Here is a 16599-nt window from a genome sequence, read left to right on the forward strand (position 1 = left end):
CCCCTCCTAACCCAAGCCTGCCCACCTCTCAAATGACTGCAATTACCCAGTTTCAGGCCTTTCTGCACACATGCGTGTGCAGAAAAGCCTGAAGTAGGGTGATCCAGGCAATCCAGAAGGATACCATAGTTGATGGTATCGAATGCCGCTGAGAGATCCTGAAGAACCAGCAGAGTCACACTCCCTCTGTCGATTCCCCGGTAAGGATCACCCATCAGGCCGACCAAGGCTGTCTCAACCCCATAGCCAGCCCTAAAGCCAGTTTGAAATGCATCTAGATAATCAGCTTCCTCCAAAACTGCCTGGAGTTGGTCGGTCACCACCCTGTCAATCACCTTGCCCAACCAAAGGAGATTGGAGATTGGCCTGTAACTGTCCATCAATAAGGGATCCTGAGAAGGCTTCTTTAGGAGTGGTCTAATCAATGCCTCCTTCAAACAAGGGGGTACCCTACCCTACCCTCCCTCAGTGATGCTTTTATGATATTAACTAGGCCATCTCCAACAATCTCCCTGCTAGATAGAAGCAGCCAAGTCGGGCAAGGATCCAGAGAACAGGTGGTAGGCTGCACCGCCCCAAGCAGCTTGTCCACATCCTCAGGAATCACAGATTGAAACTGATCCAATCTAATACTGCAAGAGGGATTGCTGGACACCTCCTCCATAGACCCTGCAAAAACAGTGGAGTCCAAGTCGACCCGAATACAGGAGATCTTGTTTGCAAAAAACCCATTAAAGGCATCACAGCAGAACGACCCCGGGGACTGATTTGAGGTAGAAGTAGCAGAACTCAAACTCCTCACAACCCAAGATAGCTCCGCTGAGCGCGAACCTGCAGCCACAATGCGCGCAGACCAAAAGCTCTTTTTTGCCGCACGCACCACGACCACATAACTCTTCAGATGGGTCACATGCTGAATCCTTTCAGATTTGAACCGAGTTCTCCTCCACTATAGGCTGCTTGGGCCTCCCTCCCTCTGTCACTGATATGAAACTCCCAGACCAAACCACAAAGTTAGAAACATGCTGTTTTCACTGGTGGGTTGCAGGCCTTGTCCACACCACCCCAAAATTAAAATTAAAATTAAAACCCAAAACCTCAGGAAATTTCATTCTGTTCCTGGGAAAAATGAAAAACTCTCCCATTGGTAACAATGGGGCACCTCCTTGAGCTACACGAAGATTGCAGTCACAGGTGCTCCTTGGAGGCCAGCTTGCAAACTGCAAGCTCTTTACTATGCATCTGTAATATCAAACTGCATGGGCCTCACTCACGCAGTCACTGAATGACTGACTAACATGAAACTCCCAAACCATGAAAGAGAGAAACATGCTATTTTTGCAGGTAGGTTCCATTCCTCCCCCTTCCAACCCTCAAAATCCACCCACCCAAAACTTCATTAATGCCCCAGGAAATGTGGGAAAACTCTCCCATTGGAAAGCATGGGGAATGAGACCTCAGACACACAGGAACGGACTAGTGATGGCAGTTCTGGAGGGTGGAGAGGATGGGGAAATACCTGCAGAAAATGACTAATGTCATCACCAGCACTGGCACTCAGGATCCTGCAGGAGGCAAAAAGGATTTTGTGGGGAGATGACCCTGTCCCTGCTGTTCAGTTGCCCTCCACTGATGTCTTCTGGCCAGTTGAGTATGCAGCATGGCACTTGAATGCCGTGCTGACCATGCAAATGGCCACAGCACATGCACTGAGGCCAGCTGAGCTGTGGGGGAAGAGTGCCCCCCCAGTGGTATCCTGTCAGCCTCTAGACGTTCTCCATTTTTAAGGGTGTTTTCCACTGCCCTTAACACACACACCCAAAATGCTGTCACTGGCGGAAGGCTCGCAAAAGTTACTAGAGTGTGTATATGTGGAGAGGGGCAGGCTGATATCCTAACTAACATTGCATTGGTGCAAATGTTTGCAAGGCTGTTGTGCTAAGACTGGAGCTTGTATTCAGACTAGTGTTGTATAGTGCAAATGTGCTGATGTATTTGCCCTTGTGCAACAAGGCGCTTCTCATGTTACAGCGAACCCCTGTGCAAGAGTGTAATTTTGAGCATCCTTGTGATTTTGCACAGCTACACACTCTTTTTGTACTAGTGCAATGTTTTGCAAGCACCACATTTGTTGGGGTGTTGGTCCGTGTTTGTCCCTGCACCTGCCAACTGAAGACAGTACCTCATGCTTCTGATGAAGTGAACTCTAGCCCATGAAAACTCATGCCACAATGCACCTGTTTTTAAGATGCTAACAAGACTGTTATTGAAATTACTGGATGACTGATAGAATTGAAAGAAGTGCTAATTCTGTAAATTTTATTCTGTGCTTTTGGTTATGTTGTTCTTTGAAGGCTCTTCCCATTCCAAATGAAGATCGAATTAAACATCTTCTTGGACAGAATGCTTGGACCTCCCAGAAGAATGAACTGGCCAGTTTTTATCCCCGCCTGGCTTCCAAGTCTGAAACGGGGAAGATAGGGTTAATAAACCTGGGGAACACCTGCTACATGAACAGCATCATCCAAGCTCTTTTCATGGCCTCTGAGTAGGTATCCTTCCTGCCTCTTGCTTCCTCCATCACCCCTGTGGTTAATGTTCTGTCTGTTTTCATATTTTATTCATTATAGATCCTGGTGTCTGTATATGACTCTTGTTGTGTGAGACTGGCCCTAATGTTTTGCAGCTTGGAAGGCATGCAGAGTTTTTTGGTCTGGTGGGGGCATGCCCTTGGCTCCTGCCTGTGGCTTCCAGCGGCAACTGGTGGGCCACTGTGCGAAACAGGATGCTGGACTAGATGGGCCTTGGGCCTGATCCAGCAGGGCGGCTGTTCTTATGTTCTTATGCTTCAGATATCACAATCAACCATAGTCTGTTGTGACAAGAACGTGCCACATCAAACTTTGGACTGGAGTGTTCCAGCCCTCTCATTGTATGCAAGGGGAGCAGATTGGAAACTTCTCTCTGAGTGCAAACACACTGCAGTTTCCCATCAGGCCTGAATATGGGGGATTTGTGTTGCGCAAAGCTGAGTGGATGCACACAGTTGCACCATCTTTTGAGGTCTCAGTCTACTTGCACACGTGTTGTGTTTGTGCACCAAAGAGAGCAGATAGCTTTGCCTAATTCCCAGCAACATCTAGGGACTGAAGAGGTTTTATAACGTGAGGTGCACCACAGAGTCCTCGCCTCTTTTCTATTTTGAAAAATAGCCATCTGGCCCCCCCAGCCCAGATTGGGACTGTGGCAGGATGTATGTTAATCCATGGTGCCAGTGCAGATTGCACATGCACACCCTTCAGTCAAAAGAGACAAGAACTTCTGGTAAGAACTAATCTGCCTGCTTTCCTTTCGTTATAATCTTAATTGATAATTACCATCTTTGCAAGTTAGCCCTCTTGCACCTCAGATGTCTGCCATCTTGAATTGAGAGGGATGATATTACGAGGTGTCTCTACAACTGTACTATATTTGGTTCAAATAGGTTAGGTGGTTCACAAGTTAGCCCACTTGCCCTTCAAATGTTTGTGTGTCCCCCATCTTGGAATGGACAACATCATCACAAACTATGACATTGAGGTGTCCCTACAACTGCACCAAATTTGGTCCTAATCAGTCCAGGCACTGCAAAGTTGATCGTGGGAGGGGGAAGTTTAATTGTTTTTTAAGATGTTTTGATTGTTATTTATATTTCTGGTTTAATTGTTATTGGTTTTAATGGTTTCTGTTTTAATTGTAAACCTCCCTGAGCCATTTCGGAAGGGTGGTATAAAAATTAAATAAAGAAATAAAGTTGCACACACGGTTAATTGGGTGATCTCATAAGCTTACATTCCTTAAGGAAAGTAGGCTGAAAACACTGATGGAGTGCAAGTAGCATTCTTAAAGTAACGTCTATTTTGGCCTTTAATTTGGCTTTTTAATGACAGAGTATGCTTACCGTTTCAATCTTCTAATGTGTTTTTTTTAATTAACTTTTCAAGTTTCAGGCATTCAGTGATGAACTTAGCAGAGAGCAACTCGCAGCCTTTGATGGCAAAACTACAGTGGTTGTTTGCCTTCTTAGAGCACAGCCAGGTAATTTAATGAACCAATAGCAATTGTTGTGTTTCTATAAAGGTTGGTGAGTGTTGAAAGCACATTACTGAAAAAATGCATGCAGTCTACAAGAACCTTGTAAAGAAGCCTGGTATTACTACAGCAAATCTTCCTAGCCCTATTCCGACAATGTACTTGCGTTGAGATGACTCTACACACATACATGTTTTTGTGTGAATAGCTGTATATGTGTTCATTTGAAAGGTGAATCAGGGTATAGGCCCCCTGAAGTGCAGGATGATGATACTACTACTACAACAATATTTATATACTGCTTGTCATCAACCAGAGTTCTAAAAGCAGTTTACATAGAAAAATAAATAATACATCAAGAAGATGGTCTCCTGTCCCCAAAGGAATCATAATCTAAAAAGAAAAATAAGGCAGATGCCAGCAACAGCCACTGGAGGGATGTTGTGCTGGGGTTGGATAGGGCCAGTTGTTCCCCCCCCCCGCTGCTAAATATAACAGAATCACCACTTTGAAAGATGCCTCTTTGCAGGGGTACTGCTAGGAAGTGTACTTCTGTACCTGTATTCAACATAATGTGTGAACGACAGTGCATACAGATTTGTACATGTGTACACTGTACAGTTTGTACATGCATTGAACCATAACATGTGAATAAGGCTTCTAGAGTGAGGCTGAAAGAAGGTGGTTTGCTTAACACCTGATAAGATTTGTACCAGGGGATTGACACATGGGGTGGTTCAGACGTAAACCTGGTTTCTGATCTTGGTTGGCAGGACAAGGGTAATCTGTAGCTGGCTGTTTGGATTCAATGGCAAACCTTGTTTGCTCCAAACCAGGTTTGGAAGGAATTACCACGTGTAAAGCGGGGGATAAGGGGAGTGTGCATGTGAGCCTGAGGCTCCTCCCTGCTTGGTCACGTGGTCCCCGAGTCACCTCTTAGTCACTTCATTGTATTGGTTCTTCTGACCCAGCCCTTACTATGTTGCTTTGCGTTGAGTACAGTTAAGATGACAACCAGTTTTAAAGCTGGACAGCATTGGGATGGAAATCAAAGGAGCTTTGTTGGGCTGGCAGCTTTTGATGGGGGTGGGTGGGAAAGTGATACAGCCCTACCTTTGTGTTACAGTCCTACCCTTAGCCTCCATTAAAGCAGCTGGAAGAAGAGGCAGCTGGGCAGTCTTCCCTGTAACAAGGATTTCCAGAGGTTGTTGACTACAACTCCCAACATCCCCAGCCAAAGGCCATTGTAGCTGGGGATGATGGGAATTGTAGTCAACAGCACCTGGAAATCCCTGCTACAGGGCACACTGTTGCTGAGCTATGCTTTTACAGTATTCATTTAGAGAATTAAGTTGAGCTGAAAGTTCTCTGTGAAGAACTTTCAGCTTGCAATTTGTGGGGGCAGGGTAGGATGGTTCAAGGTCCCCTAAAATTGGGCTTCCCCAGCTCCCCTGTTTTCACATCTGCCTGCTTGGTAGCTGAGCTCTTTCCCACAGCTGCTAGTAGCCTTTAAAAAAACAAAACACAAGTGATGGAGTGTCATATGGAAGGGACTTGTGGGTAAATAAAATAGCAGCCACCAGAAATCTGCCTCAGTTCGAACCTCCCCGCTCCTGATCATCCCCCAAATAAACTCCCCTCCAATTTCTCCACCTGTGAAATGTGGGGCAGGGAACATTTCAGCTCAGTTATAAATTTTACTCCGCATTTCTGCAATGAAAGAGCTCTCAAGACAACTTACGGAAACGTAAAATAACAATGCAGAAATGAAACCTTCTAGAATGTAAAAGCACCAGCTTAAAATCTGAGAAGACCATTTCAGTCACTTCAGTGTCAGAAGACGTTACAAGCACAGGTAAATGGGGTGGACTTAGCTTGATGTCTAAGAGACAGCATCCTGGACGATATTTCCCTGGCTCATTACATTTTGGTCATTGACCAGCTAAGCTCATGTGATTAAAAGGGGGCATGCAAAGTGCACATCGACATCCCAAAGCCCTCCCAGAGCATTCCTTTATCAGATGGGGGATGCTGGTCGTCCAAATGGGTCACGTATAGGGCTGCCCTTCAGATGAATGCAATAAAGGGGCACTCCGGCAGGATGGTGGACCATAGGAAGCTGCCTTCTACCGAGCCAGACTGTTGGCTCGGTAGAAGCTCAGTATTATCTGCACAGACTGGCAGCAGCTCTCCAAGGTTTTGGGCAGAAGTCCCTTCCGGTCCGACTTTGAGATGTGCCAGGGATTTGAGCTGGTACCTTCTGCCTGTAATCAGATGTTCTTCCACTGAGCTACGGTACCATCCCCTCAGGGGAATATCTTAGTGTTCACATGTAGTCTCCCATCCAAATGCAAACTAAGGTGGACCCTACTTAGCAAAGGGGTCAATTTCTGCTCTCTACTGCTCTCCTCTGAGAAAGATGCCATGATGGGTGCACACTCAGCAAATTCATCCAAACAGGTTCTCTCATGATAAATGTTTTTTTTTTTGCATCTTTCCACCATTTTGACACCTGCCTCCTGTCATCTCTGTTTCCTTCTTTTGCCAGCGGCCTGCGATCTCTCCTGAGAGCTTCTTTTCTGCTTCATGGCCACCCTGGTTTGCCCGGGGTGCACAGCAGGACTGCTCTGAATACCTCAAGTACCTGCTTGATCGGTGAGTTGAATCCCTCCTGCAGAAGTGCAGTTGAACCTCTAAATGTGATTTGGAAGAACCCCTTTCTTGAATGTTTCTTGCTGGTGATGCCCTCCTTGACTTGGGAAAGCCAGTTTGGAATAATACCCATAAGTTCTAATGCCGGGGGGGAAAGGGGTGAATGGTAACACAGACAGCAGTCTTGAAGAGACCACTTTCCACTTATATTAAAAGAACTGCATTGGCTATCAGTATGTTTCTGGGCAGAATATAAAGTGCTGGTTATAACCTACAAAGCCCTAAGCAGCTTAGGTCCCGGGTATTTAAGAGAATGCCTTCTTTCTTATGAGCTCTGCCACCTATTGAGATCAACTGGGCAGGTCCGTCTGCAGTTGCCACCAGCTTGTCTGGTGGCTACTCAGGGACGGGCCTTCTCCGTTGCCCCTCTGAGGCTTTGGAATGTGTCCCCTGCTGAAATAAGAGCCTCCGCATCTCTGACAGCTTTTTAAAAGGCTGTTAAAAAAACATTTTTTCATCCAGGCTTTTAATTAGACTCATAGAATTTAAAATTGTGTTACATTTTAAAAAATCGTATTAATGTTTTAATCATCTTTTGATTTGTGTTTTATTTACCAGAGACGTGATTTTGGGGTGTTATATAAATAAACTCCTTTCTCACAGAGAGGATTTACAGGCATTTAGCCGGTGTATCTTTAAGATTCTTTATTTTCCTATCCCCTCCTTAACTTTTGCAGAAATGTACAAAAGAGACCCTCTTCGGCTTGCATTTGTTCATATCATGGCTTGTTTATACCACAGCCCCCTGGCTCATCTGAACCCAGTTAAACTGGGTTTGTTGAAAGCTGCGGATTAAACACGTTTATCATGATATCACGTCTTAGCAACAGAAGTGAGGGGAAGGAGCTCAGGTGCATTCATTACCAAATAAATAATCAAGATTTATTCTGTTGTTTAAGCCTGCCTGCTAAATGGAAGCTGCTCTCCAAGGTATTGGACAGAGCCCTTTCCCCAGCCCTACCTGGAGATGCCAAAGCTTGAACCTTCTGCATACAAAGCAGATGTTCCACCACCAACCTCTGTCCTGTCTCCACTTCTTTGTGTGTTTTGATAGCAAGTAAAAACCATGCTCTGTCAGTGCTCTTCTTTCATTGCTGGTCACTGAAGATTTCTTTTGGCTGCTGCTTAGAGTATTTTTGCGGTGTTACTGTTTGGTAGCTTCTAGTAATTTTATCTTATGGTTTACTAATGCTGTAAGCTCCTTGGAGCAGCCTAACCAGGTGGAAAATGTGGGGCAGAAATGATTAAAATACATATGTTATAGAACGTACCTGTGACTTGAGGTCATGCTATTCCCTGCCAGCAGCAATCATTGATATAGAGCAGGAATGGGATATATGTGCACAGTACCCTGACCTCAAAATATGGACAATCTCTACTAGACACTGTGGAAGGAAAGGAGGGAGAACTAGACACTTAGCTGCCATTTTCAAGGGCATAATACATAGTAACATCGTAGTGGCTAGAGGCACAAGTGGCCTCTGCAGCTCGAAGAGCCTTTTATCAGCATTGACTGATACGCCAGCTGAGACCTTACCTGGATGGAGATAGATTGGCCACATGCTCTAGTAACCTCCTGTTTCAATTACTGCAATGCATTGTACATCTTTAGTCAAGACACATCTGTTCTCCCAGGCTTTTAATTAGATTTACAATTTTAATAGTTTTAAATTTTAGATTTTTAATGATATTGTAATTGTAAACTGTCCAGACACATGAGTTTTGGGCAGTATAGAAATTTGTTTAGTAAATAAATACACCCATAAATGAGGTTGCCTTTGAAAGCAGTGCCGAAACTGTAGTTGGTCCACAATAGGGCCTCAGGATTATTAACTGTCTGGGGTGAGGCATTTTGATGATGCCATGCCAGTGCTTTGTCAGCTGCACTGACTCACATTCCGTTTTCAGGTCCAATTCAGAATACTGACTTTAAAGCCCTAAAATGCTTGAGACCAGGTTACCTGAGTGAGTGCCTTGCCCCATATGTCCCTACCTGGACCTTGAGATCTTCTTCAGAGACCCTACTCTGAAGCAGTGATAACTAGGGAGGGGGCCTTTTTGGTGACGTGTTCCTCGTTTAGGGAACGTTCCCTAAACGTGTTCCTCATTTAGGGAACAACTTCCCCAGTAAGGTAAAACTGCAATCATCATTTTGTTCTTTTAGATGCCAGGTGAAGACTTTTTTCTCTTCACTCAGGCCTTTAAAAAAAGTTTTTAAAAGATTTAACAATGTTTTTGTATTTTATTGGACATTTTAAAATGTGCTTTTAATTTGTAGTATGTTGTATTCAATTGTTTTGTGTTTGAGCTGCCCATACAATGGTAGTTATGGGGTTTTTATTGTTTACTAGCTTTACGTACCCAGCATTGCTCAAGTACTTAAGAGGGGTGGTTGTTTGGGTTCCCGGGTATTGTTGGGGCTCCCAGGTGCCCCTCGCAAAGTTTGGTCCCAGTAGCTTGGGTTCCCAGGTATCCTATGTTACTTGTAGGGTCATACTGTTGTCGGGGTTTCCGGGTATCCCAAATTGTGGTTGCTAGGGTTCCTGGGAACCCTATATTATTTGTAGGGTCATGAGAAGCCACTTTGCCAAGTTTGGTCCTGATAGCTCAAAGGGTGTGGGAATGTATTGGGGACAGACATTCAACATTGAACTTTATTTATATAGATTATATTATTATTATTTTATTAAGCACATTTCTATACCACAGTATACAATTTAAAGCACAAACAATAATAAAAACATTAACATAATTAAACCAATTTAAAATATAGATTTAAAACTCTATTAAAAAACTACAGATTAAAGGCCTGATTAAACCGATATGTCTTGATTTTTTTTTAAACATCCTGAGAAGGGGAGTCCCCAATTTTGTTAGGGAGTGTGTTCCAAAGCCCCAGGGCAATCCTAGAAAAGTCCCGGTTTTAAGTGGCTACCAACTGAGCTAGTGGCAGCCACAAACAAACCTTCCTAATGATCTTAATATACAGCAGGGTTCATGAAGAAAAAAGGCATTCTCTTAGATACCTTAGACCCAAGCCATTCAGGTATTTTATGTTATCTTATTCTGACCTTAAGATAGATAGATTCCCTGGTAATGTTCATCAATGTTATGGTATCTTCTCCCCCAACCCCCTTTCCAAAAAGCCTTCATGAAGAAGAGAGAACTGGAAGAAGAATTTACCAAAAGCTCAAAGAATCCACAGTGGTGTCTCAGCCTGGTCAACGACACTCCCCAAACAAGACTCTAGTTGAAAAGATGTTTGGGGGCAAAATTACAACAAAAATCCGTTGTCTGAAGTGCCTCAAAGTCTCTTCCAAAGAAGAAGCCTTTACAGACCTCTCCTTGGCTTTCCCACCAGCAGATAAGCACACACCTATACCCAGCAGTAGCAGCACCTCAGTTTTACCTGTAGAAGAACTGGGCCCACAGTCCATTCAACCAAGCATAGACATGCAAAGTCAGGTAAGTGATTTGTCAAGACGATCAGGGAAGTCTAACATTTCTGGAGAAAATCCCTCCAAAATCTTGCCTGTTGAAACTCTGAGGCCAGAAGAGCAAGAGAGCTTTCCCCCTTTGAGGCCCAAGCAAGACTCCATGAAGCCTGATGAAGAGTCGTCACTGGTTTTGCAGGAGCAAGTTCGTGGTGCTGAGGCCTCCAGATCCGTCCCTGACTTGATTAATTATTTCTTATCACCTGAGATGCTGACGGCAGAGAACCGATATCACTGTGAGAATTGTGCATCCCTTCAGGATGCTGAGAAGCTAGCAGAATTGACTGAGGGGCCTCACTACCTCATTCTCACCCTGCTGAGGTTCTCCTTTGACCTGCAAGCCATGAGGAGAAAGAAGATCCTTGACAACGTCTCCGTCCCGTTGGTGTTGAAGCTGCCAGTCCTGATGTCCTCAAAGGAACTGAGCAAAGCTAGTCCTGGGAAGAACACAGAATGTGCCTCTTCACACAACAGCTTTTCTTCTGTGGTGTACGACCTCTGCAGCGTAGTGGTGCATTCTGGAGTCTCCTCGGAGAGCGGCCATTATTACTGTTATGCAAGGGAGTGTGAAGATGCCACCAGTGGAAGTGACCAAAAGGATGTCTCTTGGAAAACCCCCATGGAAAAACCTCTGGATGTTGCAGTCCAGTGGTACCTTTTCAATGACACCAGGGTCTCCTTCTCTTCTTTTGAATCCGTTAGCAACGTAACTTCCTTCTTGCCCAAAGACACGGCTTATCTGCTGTTCTATAGACAGAGGATGACCAAGCCAAGGAGCGTAGGACAAGAAGCTGCCGCTGAGTCTGGCTGGGTAAACGGAGAGTTGCATTCTCCAGATAAAAGCTTGATGGAAGCCATTGCGAAGGATAACATCCTCTACTTGCAGGTGACATTTTACTAGCGGCAGCTGTTATGGTTTTAGAGGTGATGATAGCTTAATATTTTGCATGCGATGATTCCCAATTACAGTTTTTATAATCGTAAGTTGGGGTCCCCAATCTTAGGTCCCCAGATGTGATAGGACTATGACTCCCATTGTCCCCAGCCTCAGTGGCCTTTGACCATTGCAGCTGGGGATGATGGATGACAATCCAACAACATCGGGGACCAAAAGCTGAGAACTGCTGTTGTAAGGCAGAGTAGAAATTAACTGGCAAAAGTAAGATTTATCAAGGCTGCAATAATTTAATCAGTTAATCAACTGGAAAGCTTTTTTAAAAAAACTAAAAAGGCATCCCTGATTATATTTATTTATTTGATGTACTTTATATACCACCTCAGCTCACATGTTTAAGTGGTTACATGATTAATGTGGAGCATTTTTTTAAAGTAAAAATGCTTATAAAAATTGTAGATGACAAAAGCCATCTTAAGAGGCATTCCCCCTTTTGCCTCTCATAGGAGGGAATGCCTCTTCTTGATATTGCTCCTGCCGCAACACATGGAATGCATCCTCCTTAAAACAAAGTATGCTTCCTGCTTCAGGGCTGTTACTGCTTCCCATGTGCAAATGTATGCAAGTTTTAATCTACCAACAAAAACTCATATGATTGATTTTAACTGAGTGTTTTTTAAGTGACAGCCTTAATTGAGGTGACTCTGGTTTAAATCCCCATGTAGCCATAAGCTTTTAGGCCAATCTTATTCTTTCTCAGGCGTGTGTGTGTGTGGTAGTTGATGCTTTGTAGTAGCAAGCATGAATTGTCCGTTTTGCTAAGCAGGGTCTGCCCTGGTTTGTATTTGAAGGGGAGACATGTTTGAGCTCTGTAAGGTATTGCCCTTAGGGGATGGAGCCACTCTGGGAGGAGCATCTGCATGCAGAAAGTTCTAAGTTCCCTACCTGGCATCTCCAGATAGGGCTGAGAGAGATACTTGCCTGTAACCTTGGATAAGCCGCTGATGGTCTATGTAGACAATACTGAGCTAGATGCACCAATGGTCTGACTCGGTATATGGCAGCATCCTCTGTTCCCTGCTCCTGACTTCTGTACATAAAGCGCCATGCACATTTTCCAGGGAATGCCTTCCATGTATGCAATGGAAGCAATAGGAAATGGGGCGGGGGGCGGGGAGAGCACCCTTGTCACACCTTCCACTGAACATGTAGAGATTGAGGCAGACAGAGCTGGCAGGTGCAATTCAGCTCTTGCATGAATTTGCAAGGTGAAACAAATAGGAGCCAGCGTGGTGTAGTGGTGAGAGTGCTGGACTAGGACCCGAGTTCAAATCCCCATTCAGCCATGATACTAGCTGGGTGACTCTGGGCCAGTCACTTCTCTCTCAGCCTAACCTACTTCACAGGGTTGTTGTGAAAGAGAAACTCAAGTATGTAGTACACCGCTCTGGGCTCCTTGGAGGAAGAGCGGGATAAAAACGTAAAATACTACTACTACTACTACTAATAATAATAATAATAAGTGTGATTATTGAGCCTTGGGGGCGCAAATCGACCTATTTTTATTTTGTGACGATAACTGCAGTGCTGCTTCTCCTAGTAAGCTGACACAATTCCCCCCCCCACCCTTGAGAAATAATTCTGTGTTATGATGTGGTACTGTATTTACTTGAATCTAAGACTAGGAGTCATTCATACAATCAAACACTGTGTCCTACGCAGGTTTGGGAGCTGTGTGTGCTCCCAGTTTTCATTTGTGTGGAAGCAAGGTAGGAGAAAAAGCTAACCAAGTTTTCCTCTTACCTTGCTTCCACCCAACCAGAACTTGGGAGCACACACAGCTCTCAAACCTAGGTAGGACACAGTGTTTGATTGTGTGGATGACCTCTAGGTCCCCCCCCAAGTTCTTTGATATTAGGAATTGAGGGGCCATCTTAAATTCAGAGTGCTGTTTTTTGTTTTTTAAGGGGGTCATCTTTTATTTAGGGTTGTCTTCTAGTTGGGTAAATATGGGTATTGCTTATAGGGGCATTCTGAGAAATTGGCCTACAGCCAGCAACAAGGCATTTTGGGAAACAAGTGGCAGCCCACCCACCCCCACCAGGTGCTACCAGGAAAAGCTTGCTGATGCGAAGTTCGTTCTCCCTTCCACCCTGACACACACATGCACACACATGCACACGGTGGCAAAATGTTGGGGGCTTACTAGTGACCTATTGCTGTCTTTATCTAACTTGACATTAATAATGGGCTTGTTTTTTTCCGGGGGGTTTTGCCCCACAGGAACAAGAAAAGGAAGCCCGAAGCAGAAGTGCCTACATCTCAGCTGTGCCCAAATCTCCACTGTGGTGGAAAGACTTTGACAGAGACGACGAGGACGACAGCTCATCGGGGGGATGCGGGCATGCCCCTGGCGGGGGAGGGTCAGGCTCTTTCCATGGACTTGTCTTTTAGCAGTGCCGTTTTGCCCGAGCCCAGTGTCTGACACTGTAATAGTCAAGCAAGGATCCTCGCACTCTACGTTTTGGCCTTTTTATTTTTAAGAATGGAAGAACTAGTACCGCAATGTTGGAGAACACCACAGAGGTTTAACGGCCGTGCCCCCCTGTCCATTGGATGCTGGGGACTGTAGTTTTGTGAGGGGTGGTGAAGAGAGAATTCTCAGCTCCGCTCTGCCTAAGAACTACATTTTCTAGAGCTGGCTAACCTGGTTCAGCTTTTAGTGCACTTAAGGGCTCCTCTGCAGGAGGAGTGGGCAAAACCCGCTCAGAGGGTCTTTTCTGTCGATTCAGGGAACAAGACACAGCAAGTTGCGCTTGTTTGGGGACCTTAGGGCATTTTGCCAGCTTTCCCTGGCACAAACTCTGTTGCAATGCCCTTTTGGAGACAAGGTGTGAATGTTCGGGCTAATGGAAATCCCCCTTGTGTGTCAGGATTAAAAAAAAAATCTCAGAAGAGTGAGATGGGTTTGAGGGAAGCAGGAACCTGATGGGTAAAACAATATGGAGGTTTGTGAGGTAAAAGGGCAAAGTAGTAAATTGCAATGAGCCTTAGGTATTTAGGTGCCCTAGTCTAAATATTAAAAGGATGCCTCCTTTGACTCCTTTTCTTCCTCATAGTAGAAACCGAAGCTCCTGTAGCCCCTTTTCAAGCATCCCACCTGGCCCTGTGGCATGTAGGGCTCCAGGAAGACCTCAGACCCACCTCCATTTTCACCACAGTGCTACAGCATGTTGAATCCAACTGCTGCTGCAGCAAAAGTGCTGCCCTCTACCCATGTTCCCTGTAACAGGGATGCCCATATGTTGTTGACTACAACCCTTAGCATCCCCAGTTGCAATGACCTTTGGCTGGGGATTATGGGAGTTTGGGTCAACAACATCTAGAAACACTGTCCTCGCCCTAAATGGTCTCCTAGGGATGCTTCATGTTAAGGCTGGTCCTGACCTGTATCTTCCCTTTGAAGAAGAAAACCTAGAGTCATAAAGAGTTGTAACATTTGAGCCGATCGGTCCTGGCTGGGGTTATTGGCTTTTTCATTAGTGTGTTTCAAAGACCTTGGCTCATGTGGGCAGGTCTGAAATATAGAACAGAGGTCGGTAATATATATAACTGATTTAAAAAAACCCTGGCTGTAACCCAGATGTTTTTAGAGCTGGGAAATCCATGCTTATAGAGCTCAATTCATTGGTTGCCCTAATCTAGGGTTAAAGGCAAGCTAATATTTTAACATTTCTGTACCACGAAATAAACTAATATAAACAATGCAAAAATAGTTTTTATTTCTTATAGAGAAGCACCAAATCTGTGGTGACTTTGTTTTCCTTCTGAGTTTATTTTGGGGCATCAAAACAGATGCCACACACCGGGGTGAGAGCAGGTCTTATGGTAGCAAGCATGAAATGTTCCTTTTACTAAGCTGGTTCTGCCTTGGTTCGCATTTGGATGGAAGACTATCATGTGAGTGCTGTAAGATATCCCCCGTAGGGTAGGGGTTCCCACCCTGTGGTACTCCAGATGTTGCTGAACTACAGCTCCCCATCATCCCCAGACACAGTAGATTATAGCTGAGGATTATGGGAATTGTAGTTCAGCAACGTCAGGGGTACCACAGGTTGTGAGCCCCTGCCTTGGGGGATGGGGCCATAGCCCAGTGTAGAAGGTCCCAGGTTCCTTTCCTGGCATCTCCAGGTAGGGTTGGAAGGGATTCCTGTCTGTAACCTTAGAGCGATACTGCCAAGCAATACTGAGCTAGATAGACCAAGGGTCCGACTCAGTGTAAGGCAGTTTCCTGTGTTCCTACAGGAAGAGATGGAGGTAGCATAGCTGAGAGTTACAGTGTGTATTTTGGATGCAGGGAGCCTGAACTGAACCTCCTGGCATCTCTAGTTAAACACATTGGCCCACATCTGGAATAAGTAAAAGTTTGTGGGAGAGTGTTGTACGAGGTCAAAGCTGTTGTGCTAGCTGCCTGTACAACAGTTGTGGCATCCCTCATCTGTTTTAATAGAAACCTTTGCACACGAGCACACTTCCTCAAATCCCCCTTTTTAGCACAACGGTACACTTTTCTTGTGCTTGAACATCTTTGTTCATTATACAGGTGCTTCATTAGGATGTCAGCCACTATCTTGAGTATAAGGGCTGAGAAGATCCTTGCTTGAGGTCTTTGGGAGCTGCTTCCGGTCAGAGAAGACAGGCCTAGGTGGACGACATACAAGGCAGCTTCATAGGAAAGGGAAGAGAGAGCGCTAGTAGGGAAAGAAAGCACAGATTAAGAGAAGAGTGCATGCATGCTGGTTCCATGTTGGCTGCTGTAAGGTATTCCCCTTAGGGAATGGGGCCATAGTTCAGTGGCAGAGCATCTGCTTGGATGCCAAAGGTCCCAGACTCTCTCCCTGGCAGCATCTCCAAGATAGTGCTGGGAGAGACTCCTGCCTGAAGCCTTGGAGAGTTGCTGCCAATCAGTGTAGACAATTCTGAGCAAGACAGACCAATTGTCTGACTTGGTATAAGGCAGCTTCCTATGTTTCTATGTTCCTCTTTCTCACCTCATCTTGTTGCATGGGTGGACCAGGCCTTAGGCCAGATCTTCAAACGCAGTGAGATGCAGTGGTAGAATGATGAAGTTGGACTGTACCACTGCTGAATGTTTCCCCTCATGTAAGCAAACGCCCAGAAGAAACCTTGTCAGCAGAAAACTAGCACATAGGAAGAAATATATCAGCCCCTTGGCCTGCTGTGCTGATTTTTCTGTTTGCAGGAGAGAGATGTCCCCATCTCTGGCTTCCAGTGTAGGGGAGTATTCAAAGATTATTATTAAAATATATAAGAAGTCTTACAGTCCATTCTGCTGCACATGTTGTCCAAGGCTTAGTGTTAAGGGCAGGGTGCGAAGGGGCCTGTCTTAACTGTGACAATTAAATC

At 45.0% G+C, this 16599-nt stretch overlaps 1 protein-coding gene across 5 annotated transcripts in view; it reads left to right on the forward strand.

The window, feature by feature from the left end:
- Positions 1-14945, forward strand: part of USP35 (ubiquitin specific peptidase 35) — a 60458-nt gene extending 45513 nt beyond the window's left edge. For all 5 annotated transcript variants that reach the window (XM_053311541.1, XM_053311538.1, XM_053311539.1 and 2 more), the window contains exons 7-11: positions 2355-2548; positions 3984-4077; positions 6620-6726; positions 9930-11163; positions 13456-14945. In XM_053311541.1, the coding sequence (XP_053167516.1) occupies positions 2355-2548; positions 3984-4077; positions 6620-6726; positions 9930-11163; positions 13456-13626 (1800 nt within the window). In that variant the 3' untranslated portion in view covers positions 13627-14945. The remainder of the gene's footprint in view (positions 1-2354; positions 2549-3983; positions 4078-6619; positions 6727-9929; positions 11164-13455) is intronic.
- The last annotated feature ends 1654 nt before the right edge of the window (positions 14946-16599 follow it).

The sequence above is a fragment of the Hemicordylus capensis genome, chromosome 3, assembly GCF_027244095.1.
Source record: "Hemicordylus capensis ecotype Gifberg chromosome 3, rHemCap1.1.pri, whole genome shotgun sequence".
Lineage (NCBI taxonomy): Eukaryota > Metazoa > Chordata > Lepidosauria > Squamata > Cordylidae > Hemicordylus > Hemicordylus capensis.